Raw genomic sequence first — 18,664 nt, 5'->3', positions numbered from 1 at the left:
GCAGGGAAGAGACATAAATAGTACTAAGCATAGGGAAGAGAGTGCCATTACAAACAGAGTAGTAAGGGAAAGACTCCCTGAGAAGTTAGTATTTGTAAAAGATTTTAAGGAGATGAGGAGCAAGCTATGAAGAATCTTAGTGGGATGAAGCATTCCAAGCAGAGAGAATAGAAAATGCAAAGGTCCTGAGGAGGGAGCACAGCTAGCATGTTCAAGGAACTGCAAGGCGGCAAGTGAGGCTAGAATAGAATGACCAAAGGAACGATCTCATGGAGATAAGGTCAGAAAAGTAACAAGGTCATGTAGGACCTTCTACATCATTATAAATTCTTGTTTCTTACTGTGAGTTACATGGAGAGTCACCGCAGAGATTTGAACAAATAACAACATCTGACATTAAAAAAAAAATTACTAACTTTGTTTCTTGTATTTTTTCAATGTAGAAGATAATTTTTCAACTCTGGCTATGGGATGGAGAGAATTTAGGTGAAAGGAGAGGGGAAGCGGCTGCCTTTAAGCAATACTCTACAGCTTCCTAAAGCTAAGGAACAGCATATAAGTTTAGCATATGTTGAGCACTACTGAGATTCTATTTATTCATAATGCAATTTCTTTCTTTTTTGGCTGCGCTGCGTGGCACGTGGGATCTTAGTTCCCTAACCAGGGATTGAACCCGTGCCCCTGCAATGGAAGTGTGGAGTCTTAACCACTGGACCAACAGGGAAGTCCCTGACAACATCTGACTTTTAATAAGAATTTCATTGACTGCTGTACTGTGAATAGAGTGTAGGGTGACAAAGGCAAAAGCCAAGAAGCTAGTTAGGAGGCTATTGAAATAATCTAGATAAAAGACAATGATGGTGCGGATAAGATAGCAGTGGAGATGATGGTAAACAGTGAAATGCTGGGTATATTTTAAAAACAGAATCAGCAAGATTACTTAATAGATTGAATCTGCCCTGAGAAAAGGAGACAGGTACGAAGGATGGCTCTAAGTTTTTGTCCTGAGATACTGGCTTTACTGTTTCCTGAAATGGGAAAGACTGAGAACAAATTAGAACAATGTTAAGGAGCTTAGTTTTGGCCTGCAGTTTTAGACCGTGTTTTAGACATTCAAGTGGAGGTGTCATGTTAGCTACTGGATAAAGGAGTCTGGAGTTCAGAGCAAAGGTGATAAGTGACTCAATAAGGAAAGTGTAGTGTTCTTGAGATATGGTCCTGGAACAATCAGATATCCGTTTGGATATGAACTTTGATGAATGAACTTTGATCCCTACCTCACATTGCAAAGAAAATTTAACTTGAAACGGATCATAGGCCTAAATGTGAAACCTGAAACTGTAAAACATCTAGAAGACAACATAGGAAAAGACCTTTGTATATCTGAGAGTCAACTATTTAAAGACAAACCAGAGAAAACAAAATAGAACTATTTTTTTTCAGACTTCTTATGAGGACACCTTAAATCTAACAATAGAAATCAAAAGGGAAAAGATGGAAAATTAAGGTAAGTTTTAAAAGCTAAGATAAAAAGGCAAAGAGAGAAAATATTTTTAACGTATGATAGATGGAGTTAAAGACTTTATTGTATAAAGAGTTCATGTAAAATTAAAAAAAAAACAAATTCTAACAAAATGAGCAAAATGCCTACATAAACTTTTACTTTAAAAATACAATAAAATAGGGGACTTTCCTGGTGGCACAGTGGTTAAGAATCCACCTGCCAATGCAGGGGACATGGGTTTGAGCCCTGGACTGGGAAGATCCCACATGCCATGGAGCAACCAAGCCCGTGCGCCACAACTACTGAGCCTGCGCTCCAGAGCCTGCGAGCCAAAACTACTGAGCCCACACGCTGCAACTACTGAAGCCCATGTGCCTAGAGCCTGTGCTCCGCAACAAGAGAAGCCACTGCAGTGAGAAGCCCGCGCACAGCAACGAAGACCCAACGCAGCCAGAAACACAAACAAACAAACAATAAACAATAAAACAGGGACTTCCCTGGTGGTCCAGTGGTTAAGGCTTTGAGCTCCCAATGCAGAAAGCCCGGGTTCAATCCCTGGTCAGGGAACTAGATCCCACATGCCGCAACTAAGAGCCTGCATGCTGCAACTAAAGATCTCACATGCCCCACCTAAAAAGTAAAAAATAAAAAGATCCCGCATGCTGCAACTAAAAAAAAAATCCCACATGCTGCGAAGATCCTGTGTGCCACAACTAAGACCTGGCGTAGCCAAATAAATAAATAAACATTTTTAAAAAATACAATATCCTTAAAATAAGATAAAGAAATTTATGTTACAACAGAGAAATGAAATTTTTTAAAGTAAACCTATTTTACAAATGTTAATACAGAAGCAGTGTGACTTGACTATAAAGGTGTGAACTCTAATGGTCACTCTCCCTGAGTTCAAATCCAAGCTCTATGACTTTCTGTAAATCCCTTTGGCATTCTTTTTCTATCAAATGGGTAAATCTTATCTCCGAGGGTTGTTTTAAGGATTAAATGAGTTATTACATGTAAAGTGCTTGGTATGATGCCTGGCTCTAGTAAACAATCAATAAAAGTTAGCAGATACTTCAACTGATTCTGGTGATAATACAAGCAAAATGAATATTTATAGATCTTGATTATGGTAATATATATTGGCCCAAATCTTTTTGTGGATTGTTTGGTATTTTGTATCAAAGCCATCAAAATATTCATTCTCTTACTGACTTAGTAATTTCACTGCTACTAGCAGTCTTTCCTAAGAAAATTATCTGGAAAACAGAAAAGGTCGCATCCAGAAAATCATTACTGATATTAGCAACCTAAACATCCAGCAACAGAGGAGTAAGTTCTAACAGATCAATTCATCAAACCTTTATACAACCATTTAAATTGATGGCTATAAAAACTAGGTAGTAAAAATTTTTTTTAATGTAAGTTTTAAAGATCACCAGTACAGTAAAGTTGCAACACTATGAAATATTTACATAGAAGGAAAGCTTATAAGGGAATATTTCCAAATGTTGACAGCTGGGGGTAGGGTCTGATTAAGGTGTATTTTGGGGTATCTACCCTGATTCACTGATTTGTATTTTTATTCTTGTTGCAGTACTACAGTATTTAGCTAAAATTTTAGTATAATTTTCAAATATGAAAAGGCAGGGCTTCCCCGGTGGCGCAGTGGTTGAGAGTCCGCCTGCCGATGCAGGGGACCTGGGTTCGTGCCCCGGTCCGGGAAGATCCCACATGCCACGGAGCAGCTAGGCCCGTGAGCCATGGCCATTGAGCCTGCGCATCTGGAGAGGCCACAACAGTGAGAGGCCCGTGTACCGCAAAAAAAAAAAAAGAAAAGGCAGCTAATCTCTAAAGGAGCTTTTTTTTTTTTTTTTCCAGAAGAAAACTGCCTAATTGCCTTGGCTGGTGGCAGAAAAAACTGAACCATGAGAAGTATCAAGGGAATACAGCTGTGCTGAACCTTCCATTCGGGTGTTCATTTTATCACATCTCATATAGACCATCTGTTCTACTATAGCCACACCTGGCACACAGTAAACATTTAATTAATATTTGATGTACTTCTCTGGCAACTTGGCCTGTTGTATAACAGTGATTATAAAGTTTTACTTAAAATCTAGTTGTGAATTGGTGTATTTCAAAGGAAACTCTTAACAGGCAACATTCTCTTCTAGTACTGAAAAAATCAGTTTTGGGACACCTCGAATAAACCTAGGCCATTCATGCACACTTCTAAAAGTTTCTTTGCATATAAAACTCAGAAACATTTAGATGCTAAGTATAAAAGCAATTTAACTGTACATTTATTATAACTGCATTCATCAAACCTAAGATGTCATCAATTATAACATGCATCCTTATTTCAGAGATGTTAAAATATGAAAAAAAAAAGTAAGTGGTACTTTAGAAACAATGAAATAAAGTATTTAACTACAAAGCAGTGACACAACTCCATGGATTGCATGTGGGAGGTTCAGGGCATGAATATCAACCTACTTATCTATCCTTATCAAAACAACCTTTAAACTGTGCTCTGGCTTGGTTGGTATAAAGGTATCTATAAATTAAAGCTATAAAACAGTATAACATTATGCAATGTGCATGCTGTAATGAGCAGGATAAAGTGAGAAGCAGATGTTTCAGACATAAAGATGTGGCAGTATATTTTTAGCAGCTATGTCATTCTTATGTAAATGTAAGTTTCTAAAAAAATAACTATAATTTATAAACTTCATTCATTTAAAATAGATGAACACATCAAAAATAAAACAAAGCCCTCTTACAATATGCAAATTCTACTAAAAAATAAAACGAGTTTTTTTATGCCCTCTCTATAAAAACACATATTATACTCTGAATTTGAGTTATCACTACTTAGTATATATTGCTACAAAGAAACATAAAACCTCACCTCAGAGCTATTGATGGCCAAAGCTTGAAGCAGCAGTTTAGTGGCATCAAGATGAAGGCCATAGTGAATCAAAAGGTTGGCCAAGTTCACAAGAGGAACATCCTGGTATTGAAGCGGAGCCAAATTCAAAGCCCTCTGAAGACAAGCAATAGCAAAGGTGCTATTTCCTACTGCTCTCCAGTAGAGTCCAGCTTCATTGAGTATCAGCCAGACAGGAGCATTTGGCTGAAAAACCCCAAATACTTCAGTTAATACAAGAATACAGCACTCATTCTAAAAAGGATTTTTTAATACATGCATTTTAACTTTTAATTACAATTACTAAGCATTTAAATTTCAGATATTTGAAGTAGGCAACTCACCTTGTTAATAGCATGAAATAAGAAAGACCCAATTTCTTCTTCTGGGATAGTATAGTTATTAATACGGGAAAGCAAAATCTGAAAACATCAAAAGGAAGATTGAATCAATTGAAAATAACAGGGAAGACATTTGAAAAGAATTTCTATAGACAACAGTCTTGAGCTCCTCAGGAACAGCTAACTTGAAGAGATATTTATAATTATATACATAACGTGCAGTCATTGACATTACAACAGGTGTGTTACCCTGCTCATGTATGCCTTAGTTTCCTTTAATTAAAAAAAGTTAAAAGACACATACACCACATACATATTAAGGTGATCTATCATTCCCCCATTCAAGTCAACCTAAGTGTCCAGAACCAAATGAGAAATTATTCAGAGAGCAAAGCATGCAACACCTGATGCAATGAAAATCTGCTACCATTCCTAACTGGAAAAGCACCAGATCCTCAATTAATCTACTTTATATTCTTGCAGCATTTATATAACTGTGAGCAACTCTAAGTTAGGGATCATGGTCTATTTTTCTTTGTATTCCTAGCACTCCAAACTGTGCCTGGAACATAATGTTTTTTGCCTCAATAAATGCTGAATGTAAGTAGTAACTGCTCATAGTTTTAAAATTAAGTTAAAAAAAGGTCATGGTGATGGTCTGTTTTCTCTGTAAAAAGTAAATTTTTTCATTTGTACCTATGGAATGGTAACTAATATAGGATTTATATTCAGTAATAAAACATTCCTAGTTATACATAGCTAATAGGAACTAAAGAAAACAGTGTAACAAAACATATTTATAATGTTTGCAAAGTAGTTATCAAATTCATACAAATTCCTAAGGACCTCATATGAGCACAAAGCAGGGTTGATAAGGCCAAGGAAAGAGAATCTTCAAGCTTTCAATTTATACAAATTTCTGGAAGCTTGGAGAATGTAAAGCTAAACTGCAGTGGTCAGAATGGCCTCCCCTAGGTAAACAGAGTTCTGTGTTACTCATCTTTGCAGCCCTCTTAGAGGAACACTGCTTGGGTGGTCTATGTATACAGCAACCCAGGGGAACACTTTACTGGCATTCCTTCAATAGCATGACTGACTTCTTAATTATTTCACCAAATCTTTAACTCCATCTTTCAGTTTTATAAACTTAAAGCTCAACAACTGCCTTCTATCAAATTTTTGCTCCACCTATGAGGCTTGTGAAGTCAACCAGAATGGACGGCAATAAACACCAGCCTAAGTGAGCCTTACTTTTCGTGCATGGTCATCTGGCATTTTGGCTTTCAGATCCATGCGGACCTCTAATTCTTTGACTAAGTAGGACAGAGTCTGGCTTTTTCTGATGTCAGTTATGGAACAGTCAGGGGTTTGGGCCTCTTCTTCTGAAGCATAATCATCACTGTTGAGTTCGTGGATCCTGGCACAAGAAAAAGGAACAAAATTCATATTTTCAAAGTTTGGGTGACTTCAAAATAAAGACTTAACCTTTCAAGTCCAAGGCTGGTGCTCTCAAAGAACCGCCAGATGATAATCATGCAGAATCAAGTGCTTTGCCAAATCCATCAGCACTTGCCTGAGTCCTTTGTTTTCCGGAGGCAGAAAATACGTTGGCAATTCCCCGCCAACAGGGACTCTAGGATAGCTTTCTGCACAATCTGCTCTTTTAGGCCACAGAATATGCTGTTTGTCCTAATAAAAAAGAAAGTTTCTCATAAATTTCTTCAGATTCAATGCTTCAATATGCTAAATGAACTTTTAAAAGAACATAAATATACTAGGATAACCGAAAAACAGTTTAGTATTATAAGATATAGATCTTGTGATAGACTCTATAATGTTCCTTCTACTGCAGATTATTAGTCTAAGTCAGTATTTCTACCTGCTTTACCACAGGCTCATTCAGGGTTGGGCCGGCCTAACTCAGCCGAGCCACTAAGACACAAGGAGAGGTCTGCCTGGGGCTTCCAAGAAAGAAAAGCCAGTCTTAGTCTCTTATGCCCCATAGGAGCAAAAACCATGTTGCTCCAGCTACTGCTGGCTGTCGTCTCAGTACCATGAGGAAGACAGGCTTTAGGATGGAACCAATACAGTGGATGGCAAATTAAAGAAAAGGAAAGAAATGGGTCACTGGGCCACTGAATCAACCAAAGCCAAAGTTTGCTCTATCTTTGGATTTCCCATAATATGAGGTGAATTTTCTTTCGTTTAAGTCAATTTGAGGTGGAGTTTGTGACTTTTACCTGGAAGCATACATGCACTTAAAAAACTGGCACAGAAAACTATTTTTCCCTTAACTAAGACTTTTCTTTGCCAATGCTGAAGTTTAACAATTATTATTTTATTTGTAAAATTTCATCTTTCTAAATATAAATAACACGTACCAGAGGTTTACTAAACTTATAGCCTGAAGCTTTCAAACTTGGGAATTTATATTAGACATAATTAAATAATAAGTCGCCGTATTAATTTTGTTAGAATAAAAACACAATTAAATTCTGAAAATTTAATGTTGAATAAAAAATACATGGTTTCTGGGCTTCCCTGGTGGCGCAGTGGTTGGGAGTCCGCCTGCCGATGCAGGGGACACGGGTTCGTGCCCCGGTCCGGGAGGATCCCACGTGTCGCGGAGCGGCTGGGCCCGGGAGCCATGGCCGCTGGGCCTGCGCGTCTGGAGCCTGTGCTCCGCAACGGGAGAGGCCGCAGCGGTGAGAGGCCCACGTACCGCAAAATAAAAAAAAAAAAAAAAAAAAAAAAAAAAAAAAAAAAAAAAAATACATGGTTTCTGTCTTCATATGTTGGTATCCCCATTGGCTAACACACAATTATTTCTTAGGTAGGTTAGAAATACATATTTATTTACTTGTTTATTATCTGTATCTTCTGCTAGAATGTGAGCTCCAGCAGAGCAAGGAACTTGTGTACTATATTCATAGTATCAGCCTGGTATACAGTTGGAAGCTCAATAAAAGAATGCTGATTAAATAAGTGAAGTACATACAAGCACACACTTAGGTCAAGTTTAGAAACTTGTGAGGGTTGGTGATTATACTCAGAGCTTTGAACGGAAATCAGGGTGTCCATCTGCCCCACCTGACTGCCAAGAACTCAAGACAGACCCTGTCTTACCACCTAACAGAATGCCTTCCATTTAATATAAGCTTAACAAATGCTTGCTGAACTAAGCTGAACAGTGACTGGGGCCATATTAATCAGTGGGGTTGAGGGCCACTGCTTTAAGAAATCTTGTCTGTTAGAGAAAACTCCTTAATCATCCTCTACTAACTTACCCTATATGCATCAGAGTCCCTGCCCCAGATCCAGAGAACAGAATGGGCTATGGGAGAAGACTTGACCAAATCACTGATATCACTCTGATTTGCTTGAACATCGAAGTTCACAGACATCATACTGGAGGTTGATGAATCCTCACCAAACTAGAAAATGAAAAGAAAAGTTCAATCAAATTGAAAGCAGAAAAGGAGTTGTAAATAAGATTTAACTCAACCCAAAAATGTTAATGAATACTCAAAATTAGAAGAAAATCACAAAGTAGGTCAGTTAAAAGGCAATCAGATCTTTAATTTTCAGAACTATGCCCCAACAGTATTCTCTCACAGATAATGCATAGCTAGCAACTTTCAATCAACTATGCCATTGATGTGTGAGAAAACCAGTGTGGGTTGTTTTCCTGTCCCACTACTTCCTTTCTATGATTTAGTCTCTTATAGTTTTAGTGATTAGCTGATTTAGATGTTTGATTCATTATTCCTCTCCCTTACCTAGACTAAAATGATCACTATTCTATAAAATTAGTGTGCTTAAGGGTTCTTAAGAGTTTAATATAGCTATCATTTAGGCATTAAAAACCACTGGACAGTCAATTTCAAATATGTATAGCCTTCAATGGTGAAAAATTAAAACAATTTCCTCTAAGATCAGGAACAAGACAAGGTTGCCCACTCTCACCACTCTTATTCAACATAGTTTTGGAAGTTTTAGCCACAGCAATCAGAGGAGAAAAAGAAATAAAAGGAATACAAATTGGAAAAGAAGTAAAACTGTCACTGTTTGCAGATGACATGATACTATACATACAGAATCCTAAAGATGCTACCAGAAAACTACTAGAGCTAATCAATGAATTTGGTAAAGTAGCAGAATACAAAATTAATTCACAGAAATCTCTTGCATTCCTATACACTAACAATGAAAAATCTGAAAGAGAAATTAAGGAGACACTCTCATTTACCATTACAACAAAAAAGAATAAAATACCTAGGAAAAAATCTACCTAAGGAGACAAAAGACCTGTATGCAGAAAACTATAAGACACTGATGAAAGAAATTAAAGACAATACAAACAGATGAAGAGGTATACCATGTTCTTGGATTGGAAGAATCAACACTGTGAAAATGACTATACTACCCAAAGCAATCTACAGATTCAATGCAATACCTATCCAACTACCAATGGCATTTTTCACAGAATTAGAACAGAAAATTTTACAATTTGTATGGAAACACAAAAGACCCAGAATAGCCAAAGAAATCTTAAGAAAGAAAAACGGAGCTGGAGGAATCAGGCTCCCTGACTAGACTATAATACAAAGCTACAGTAATCAAGATAGTATGGTACTGGCCCCAAAACAGAACTATAGGTCATGGAACAGGATAGAAAGCCCAGAGATAAACCACACACATATCGTCACCTTATCTTTGATAAAGGAGGCAAGAATATACGATGGAGAAAAGACAGCCTCTTCAGTAAATGGTGCTGGAAAAACTGGACAGCTACATGTAAAAGAATGAAATTAGAACACTTCCTAACACATACACAAAAATAAACTCAATATGGATTAAAGACCTAAATGTAAGGCCAGACACTATAAAACTCTTAGAGGAAAACATAGGCGGAACACTCTGTGACATAAATCCCAGCAAGATCCTTTTTGACCCACCTCCTAGAGAAACGGAAATAAAAATGAAAATAAACAAATGGGACCTAATGGAACTTAAAAAGTTTTTGCACAGCAAAGGAAACCATAAACAAAATGAAAAGGCAACCCTCAGAATGGGAGAAAATATTTGCAAATGACAAAGGATTAATCTCCGAAATATATAAGCAGCACATGCAGCTCAATATCAAAAAAACAAACAGCCCAATCCAAAAATGGGTGGAAGACCTAAATAGACATTTCTCCAAAGAAGACATACAGATTGCCAACAAACACGTGAAAGGATGCTCCACATCACTAATCATTACAGCAATGCAAATCAAAACCACAATGAGGTATCACTTCACACTAGTCAGAATGGTCATCATCAAAAATCTACAAACAATAAATGCTGGTCGCAAGAGGGAAAACATATGGGAACATATGTATATGTATAGCTGATTCACTTTGTTATAAAGCAGAAACTAACACACCATTGTAAAGCAATTATACCCCAATAAAGATGTTTTAAAAAAATAAAAAATAATAATAAAAAAAAAGAATAAAAACAGAATAAAAAAGAGCAAAGAAAAAAAAAATGCTGGAGAGGGTATGGAGAAAAGGGAACCCTCTTGCACTGTTGGTGGGAATGTAAACTGGTACAGCCACTATGGAGAACAGTATGGAGGTTCCTTAGAAAACTACAAATAGAACTACCATATGACCCAGCAATCCCACTACTGGGCATATACCCTGAGAAATCCATAATTCAAAAAGGGTCATGTACCACAATGTTCACTGCAGCACTATCTATAATAGCCAGGACATGGAAGCAACCTAAGTGTCCATCAACAGATGAATGGATAAAGAAGATGTGGCTCATATATTCAATGGAATATTACTCAGTCATAAAAAGAAATGAAATTGATTTATTTGTAGTGAGGTAAATGGATTTAGAGTCTGTCATACAGAGTGAAGTAAGTCAGAAAGATAAAAACAAATACTGTATGCTAACACATATATATGGAATCAAAAAAAAAAAGGTTCTGATGAACCTAGGGGCAGGACAGGAATAAAGACGTAAACAAAGAGAATGGACTTGAGGACACAGGGTGGGGGGAAGGGTAAGCTGGAACAAAGTGAGAGAGTGGCACGGACATATATACACTACCAAATGTAAAATAGATAGCTAGTGGGAAGCAGCTGCATTGCACAGGAAGATCAGCTCAGTGCTTTGTGACCACCTGCGGGGGGGATAGGCAGGGTGGGAGGGAGATGTAAGAGGGAGGGGATATGGGGACATATGTATACATATAGCTGATTCACTTTGTTATACAGCAGAAACACAACATTGTAAAGCAATTATACTCCAATAAAGATGTTAAAAAAAATATATGTATAGCCTACCTCCAAACCAAGGTACAACAATATTTGATATTCTCACAAGATACCATATAGTTCCTGTGTATTTCTGAAACCTTGTTAGATAAGAGAATGGGACTAGGATGGGATGGAGTAGGAAAGAGATGAGAAAAAGCAATGAATATGATGAATTTGTAGCTCTATGCCTTTAATAACAGGAACAGATTCTTTCACTATATAGCGGTGATGAAATTTATGGATATATAATGTTGGAAGCTACACTCGCACATGGCAGTCTTCCAAATGGTCTGTCTTGAGACCATTATGATATCTAAAATTTACACTGGGTTTCGGTATATTTCATTTCTAAATATTCCCTTTTTCCCCTTAAAATGCTTGGATTTAAGACAGGGAGCTAGAGTCCCAGAGAGTGTAAGTCTGTTCTTCCTTTACTACTCTTGAAAACCAAACATGGGATATTGCTAGGAGCTGGCTCACAAAAATCATAGGAAGCTTTTGGTCTCTAGTATTACTTCTCCTCCTAAATGGCCTCTTAATTTTTATTTCTTACTCTTTCCCAATGTAGTCTGGGTTTTTCTAAATTAAACAGTTCTAATTTTCCATGGTTTGTCTTCCTACAGAAGTTTTCCTGATCTCTTATTTTAACTGCTTATTGCTAGAAATTTCTGTATCTATGATTAAGGAACATGATGGGTTTTCTATGGGACAGGATAAATGTTATTTTATTTCCAGTATCCTTTTGGATGAAAATTGGACTCTGATTGTGTTTACTGTCTGTATCAGCATCAGTTACATGCTATCTGGTATCATTATATTTATGTATTATTTCTTCCCAACTAGATAGGCTAGGATTTTATGTATGTGTATGACTGTGTGTATATGTGTATGTACCTGTGTGGACATACACAGAGACAGAAAGAAAGAAAAAACATGCACACAGCAATGTGGTTAATAAAGGTTTTTTTGTAGATGATCATTTTGATGACGTTTTTGGTTGAAGCAACATAACTGGACTGATGACTTCAGGAAAGAGCACGGCTACTCTTCTCCAAATTTTAAATTATAGGTCTTACTAAAGTAAGTTAAAAGGGGAGGTAAAGGCTTTAATTCTAGCTCTCTTGGTAAAGAAGAAAAGAATTAAACACATATGAAAAGAAAATACAGCCAGTACTTTGGGAAACAAAAATGTCATTCATGGAGTAACTGAGTACTCTCTATAAAATCTGACTTCATAAACATAACAGATACTCAACACCTTAAATGATGGTCACACATTTTAGAGATCAATTATATAAGGAATTAAGGGGGGGGGAAGTGATATTACTCTTAGATATGTGCAAGTTTATAAGAACTAGAAGAGACTAAGAAAAAGACCTGAACATAGTCCACATTTTCAAAGATATCACCACGATGGTAGCGCACAGGTTGGTCCCACTGGCAATGTAAACTATGTTGCTGGTTGACCAGACGGCATATCTGATGATTTCCTGGAGTAAGAAAGGAAATTTAAATTGATGAAAAAGATCAGCAATGCCAACATGATTTTCTTAGTCTAAGTCATGTACTATCAACCCTGTACTCTTCAGAGCCTGGCAGACTACTTACAGAGGGGATACTTATCCAGGGGAAATCTCATTAACGGTTAATTAAATTAAATCATTCTAAAGAAGCCTGTTTCTCCACCTATAAAACAAATGGGCTCCATTAAATAATCACTGAGGTTCCTGCTGGCAATTGCATTCTATGATTGTAAAATCTATTGATTAAATTGTTTTAAGACTTTGCCCATCTCTCTGGAGAGAATTTGCTTTATATACTTCATGACTCTTTTTCAAATATATAAATATATATATATAAGCGCTCTGGTTGCACTTCAGTACAGATTGAGCAACAAATAATCCCAAGGACTGAACATACTCTTTACACTCAAAATAGCAAAGAAGGGCTTCCCTGGTGGCGCAGTGGTTGAGAGTCCACCTGCCGATGCAAGGGATATGGGTTCGTGCCCCAGTCCGGGAAGATCCCACATGCCGCGGAGCGGCTAGGCCCGTGACCCATGGCCACTGAGCCTGCGCGTCTGGAGCCTGTGCTCCGCAACGGGAGAGGCCACAAGAGTGAGAGGTCCGCGTACCGCAAAAAAAAAAAAAAAAAAAAAAAAAGCAAAGAAAACTTGTCAGGTGGATTGTAAAATGGACTGTAAACGTTCACAGCTAAGGGTCAAAGATCAAGAGGCTGTACAGACCAATATATTTACCAAGGGAGAAGGATGTAATATAAGGGATTCTATTCATTTATCCTTTGGTGTCAAGTTGTCATATCTGCTCCCACAGGGTTTAATCAGAAATGAAACATTCTGGATACAATCAAATCACTGATATCCTGTCAACCCAAGTTCCTTTAGACCAGTGGTTCTACTTTGGGGTCACAGACTGTAAAAGATTTAATAAGAGCTACATACCATTTTACCAGGGGAAAAAAATGTGCATATACACAATACTGTGTATAATTTTGGGGAGGATTTCAGAACCCCCGAAAGTATTCCATTGATTACTTTCCTATCTGAGACAAAGTCTAGTCTAAAATCTTACTTCTAAAATAAAACATTTGTTTTTAATGGGGCAAAAAAAAAGAGGAGAACATTTAGCCTTATTGCCACTGTTGGCTGAAAAGTGTGGATGTTTTGATTCTAGGGTGTGTCTAGCTTGCGTTAAATTGGTGTAGGGCCATGTTACAGTGTGTTTTCAGACTAGCAACAACAGGCATCAAATAGGAGCTTGTTAGAATAACAGAATCTCAGGCCCCAACCCATACCTACTGAATCAGAATCTCCATTTTAACAAGAGATTGATATGCATACCAAAGTTAGAGAAGCATCAATGTAGGCCATAGAGGACAAACAAACTGTTAAGACTCTTAGGATACAAAAGATTTGGTTTTTACTTTAAAATTTGGTTTTTAGTTTAAAATTTTGGGGTTTTTTTTATTAAAAAAAAGTTAGAAGGATCAAACCAGCTCCTCAGGCCTGCTGGTATACCCGTAGTAACGATTTCATTTTAAGACTGAGAGAAGTCATAAGCACAATTTTATACTGCTTTATGGCTACATGGAAGTTATGAAAGTAAAGCACACTGGAAGTGAATTTCCTAACCTGTCTTCAATTACTTGGAATCAGTACTTACCTAATTGTGCCTCTTTTGCCATCTGTGTCTCATGGATGATATTTCTTAAGATTTGCTCTTCCTGAATCAGCTTATGTTTTTCTAGGATCTCCTGCTGTCTCAGGTAGTGGTCATGTTGCTTTTGATATTCTTTCAACTCATTCAGTGTTCGCTGGAGGGATCTTAACATTTTTTAATAACAGGAAAAGGTTACAGAGCTTTAAAATTATGGATTTTTAAACCCACTTAAATATATAGATTTTCTGGTTCTCAGCAAAAATTGCTAGATTTTGACTTTTAACATACAATCATTGTATCACAAGTTCAAGAACAATGGGGCTAAATAAATACTATTGTTTTATTAAAATTCGGGGGAAAAAAGATGGATGTGAAATTCTTCCCATAAACACAACAATTAATGACATTAAAAAGTGTATTAGACTCTTCAGGTGCCAGAAAAGATACATAGCAATAAATACTACTATAAAGCTTTATACATTTAACAAGTCTATTTCCCTCCACAAAGATTGTCAGTTCCATGGACATTCAAAGCCTTTCTAGAATCTTCCTTTTCACCTTTTCCTTTGATTCTACCTAAAGACAAGGTTAAGAGAAGAGGCCACAATGCCTTGCTCTTGCACTGTAGCTTCTTGGTTTACAGATTTTGGGAAAAAAACCCACAGAAACTGCTTATAAAGGAATATTCCCTACCACCTGGTATCAATAAATCAGCTGCTTGATTATATTTAGTCACAAAAATCTTATTGCCTATTATACTGTTAACATATGGAGGTTTAATAGCTGCATAGATTGTATAAGAAGAGCATAATATTGGAAGAAACTCAGCCAGGGCAAGTTCTGATCAGGTATAACAAAGCCAGGCATAAACAAGCTGTCACTCTTTCCTTTTTACTACATTAGGCTTTTAAACAGATTGTAAAATAGGCAAAAGTTTAATGAAATCCAAATCCCCACTTAATTCTATAATAATCAAAGTACACTCAAAACATTAAGGCTAATTCTATAAGAGATGAACAATTCACTTCTGAGTTATGTCAAGTTCCTTTACTGGCCCTATTATTTACAGAATTAAATACAGGCTATTTTTTAAGTATACGACAAGGATCAAGTACAACAGAATTCCATTACTGTACAACTTACACAAATCTGATTAAAATGTGGGCCAAATAATCTCTCTCAACATCACTTAACCAACATAACAATAGCCCAACCTTAGAAGTCAAAGAAGAGAAAGCTCAAATGTAGCATGAGCAAGTGATTTTACTGACAGTGTATTCTATGGAAATAAAAATGTAATCAACAGAATTACTGAGCATCTGGCAGCACCCCCTCCTCCATCTGACTTCATACAAGTAACTGATTATCAATATTGTTAAGATTTAGATGACGGCATTTACTGTAAATATTCTCTAGTTCCTGGAATCCTTTATACAACCACTGACTTGTGCTAAACCTCCTGATTGGAGAAAAAGGACAGGACTAGCATTAGTGAAAAGGTGTTTTTCTTAATTCTAATGAACAAATTAACACTGATATCACCCTACACAAGTCTAACCTAAGGTTCTACAGTGTTGGTGCTTCAGTAATTTTTTCTCCTAGTTACCTATGTTGAGCTTCCAGTTTCTGCTCGAGTTTTTGCTGACACAGGACAGCATGCTTCCTCTTTATAGCTTGCTCAAACCCAGGTTTAGCCTGTAAAGCATGGTCATAACAGAGCACTGAGTGGTTATACTCCCCAAGCATCTGAAGAGACAAAAACAAACACACACACATACACAAACAAAGGGGGGGAAATGGTTAGCCTGGTTGTATCCGTCCAAATCCCCTTATGATTTAGGAGATCACACTAAATCTCATACAGTGAATATTATTTCGATCAGTAGTCAAATCTCCATAACATGAAGCAATGCTATACAGGACGGTTCAACTGGAAGTACTGCTATTTTAAGAAGAGTATGCTAAAGGAAAATAATATTCGTATCAATTTGATTATTTTCTTTTTTGTGAAGAGGCTAAAACACTTATGATTCATTATTGCTATGAAGTTTTTTTCCCTTAATTTCTTCCTTTCTATCCCCTTGTTTGGACCAAAAGAAGGGAAAAGGGTATTTTTTATTGGAAGAAAAGAAAGAAAGAAAGAAAACAGCAACTGGATTGGTTCATGTAAAAAAAAGTTGTATTTACTGCATATATATTTCCTAAAGTGTAATAGCTAGTGAAGAAGTCACTGTCGTCCAGAGCTGCGTGGACCACGACAGCAGCATCAGCAGAGAAGTGTGCTCTGTGCAGAACATTCGCCAAGTTGACCAGGGCAATGTCTTTATTGTGCCTAAAAGAGAAGGGAAGATGTAATTAGATGTCAGGAAAGAAGCATGTGCTCCACAATTGCCTATAACTACCTGACAAGGGCAAATTACATTCAAAGTTATTGAGCTTAGGAAAATAACTTTGAGTTTACTTACAGATGGGGAAAACAATTTAAGAAAATCCTAATGTTTAATTGTACATAATTGACGGTGCTTACTCAATCTGATAACTATAAATTTTGCCACAAAAATAAGGTCTGGCAGAGAGTTTATGCTTTTAAAATGTATTTAGGGCTTATATTTGCTTTAAGAATAATTTAATTTCTGATAGTTCCTCCAACCAATTTCCCTAGTTTCAAGTCTCAAGTGAATCAGAGGGCATCTACATTATATATTTTTCCTTAACAGAAATCAGAAGTATGTTATGCCATCATCACTTTGAACTCTTCGACATCTAACATTTTTGTGATGGGACTAATTGCAACAGGGAGGGAGGAGAATGCAAGTACAACACAATGCTTCCTCTTCTTGTTTTTTATGTATTTTAACAGTCCTGAGTTACATGGAAAATCAGGAGGTCCAGAAGAGGAGGAATCCTACCTGGATGAGAAGTGAAGGGCTCGCATGGCACATTCCACTACTTGATACGGCTCATTCTTTATTCTCCAGTAAAATGAAGCCATGTTATATAGTACCCACGAGGAAGAGTTCTAGAAATTAAACAAATAAAATGACAACCAAATATAACTCAAGATAGTTTCTTCAATTCAGAATGTTCAAAATGAGCACCTTTACACTCTGTCTGGTCTGAAACTGATGAAGAAAATCAAGACTTATTACAGTAGCGACAAAGCAGAGGACAAAGTACAAATAAACTATCCCTGTCAAGACAGCATTCTGATCATTAGTTGATCAGGTGTATTAAGGTGTGATCTAAACAGGGGGACTGTCCAACCCCAGGCTATCTTCCAAAGGGGAAGTAAAGCCAAAAAATCCCACCAAGTGGTCACAACTTGGGCCCTGTTTCAGGACTTTAGAAGTCAGGATCTAACCTACTTAGAAATGCTAGTTGTTCTAACATGAAATTCCTGAAATTAACATATTGCAAAGTTTCCTATTTATTTAACATCTGAATGAAGGTATGTATGTAAACAAATGAAAGGCTTATGCTTTTGTGAAAGGTAAACTTTTGTCATTTCCTCGTGTGTGTTCAGAAACTAATTCAGACCTTTACACTGCTAAAAGGTAAGTCTTTGGTATGTAGTGATAAGTGCATTATTTAGTCAAATTAAACAGAAGTTCAGATAGGTTTTCTTCTTTTGTGGCTTGGATTTTTTGTCCCCTAACATATACTAAATTTCAACCACATAGAGGTCATAAGACTAAACTGAATCATGTCAAAAACTCAATGTAAGTTTAAACCCAAGAAAGAAATATCAAATTCAGCATGGAAAAAAAGTCATAAAGTTTAAGATAAAATGGGAAAAACATATGACAGCCAACACTTAATGTGTAGCTACCTCATAAAAAATCTAAACAGAGAAACCAAAAGAACAAGGGCCAAAAACATGGACAATTCAAAAATATGAAACAATGACTACTTAGCAGGCGAAAAGATATAAAACTTAACAACAACAACAAAGGAAATAAAGAGCTACAAGTTTTCCTTTTAAAAATTGGCAAAGGTTAGAAAGAATGCCAGTATTCACTATTGGCTACAGTGTATACTAACTTCCGATATTAAGTGTAGAAATATTAGGTTAGTACAGCATCGCTGGGGGACAATTTGACAATATGTATTTGAAAAGCCTTAAAAATGTGATTATCCTTTCATCCCAAAATTTCACTAAAAAAAATTATCCTATGAGAATAAAGTTTTAACTATACAGATATGTAAAAATAAAACTCCAAAAATATATAAAACAGCAATTATCTCTGACTTTTTAAATTATAATTTTTAATTTCCTTTTACATTTTTATATAGTCTTTTTTTTTTTTTTTTTTTACAAGGACCAATTATTTTATTTTAAAAAGTTATCTTTAAGACTAAAACTAGTATGGGATTCCCTGGTGGTGCAGCAGATA

The 18,664-nt window shown here is 36.5% G+C and overlaps 1 protein-coding gene across 5 annotated transcripts in view; it reads right to left on the bottom strand.

Moving 5' to 3' along the window:
* TTC17 (tetratricopeptide repeat domain 17) overlaps positions 1-18,664 on the bottom strand; it is a 157,619-nt gene that overhangs the window by 87,802 nt on the left and 51,153 nt on the right. For 3 of the 5 annotated variants that reach the window (XM_065881707.1, XM_065881706.1, XM_065881708.1), the window contains 10 exons: positions 17,180-17,289; positions 16,458-16,602; positions 15,877-16,016; positions 14,274-14,434; positions 12,469-12,581; positions 8,065-8,211; positions 6,351-6,466; positions 6,029-6,194; positions 4,781-4,858; positions 4,419-4,643 (listed from right to left, as the gene is read on the bottom strand). In XM_065881707.1, the coding sequence (XP_065737779.1) occupies positions 4,419-4,643; positions 4,781-4,858; positions 6,029-6,194; positions 6,351-6,466; positions 8,065-8,211; positions 12,469-12,581; positions 14,274-14,434; positions 15,877-16,016; positions 16,458-16,602; positions 17,180-17,289 (1,401 nt within the window). The remainder of the gene's footprint in view (positions 1-4,418; positions 4,644-4,780; positions 4,859-6,028; positions 6,195-6,350; positions 6,467-8,064; positions 8,212-12,468; positions 12,582-14,273; positions 14,435-15,876; positions 16,017-16,457; positions 16,603-17,179; positions 17,290-18,664) is intronic. The other 2 variants (XM_065881709.1, XM_065881710.1) reach the window with 2 other exon arrangements.

This window comes from Phocoena phocoena, chromosome 8 (genome assembly GCF_963924675.1).
Source record: "Phocoena phocoena chromosome 8, mPhoPho1.1, whole genome shotgun sequence".
NCBI classification, from domain to species: domain Eukaryota; kingdom Metazoa; phylum Chordata; class Mammalia; order Artiodactyla; family Phocoenidae; genus Phocoena; species Phocoena phocoena.
The sequence above is the reverse complement of the archived record's forward strand: the minus strand, read 5'-3'. Positions and strand labels throughout refer to the sequence as shown.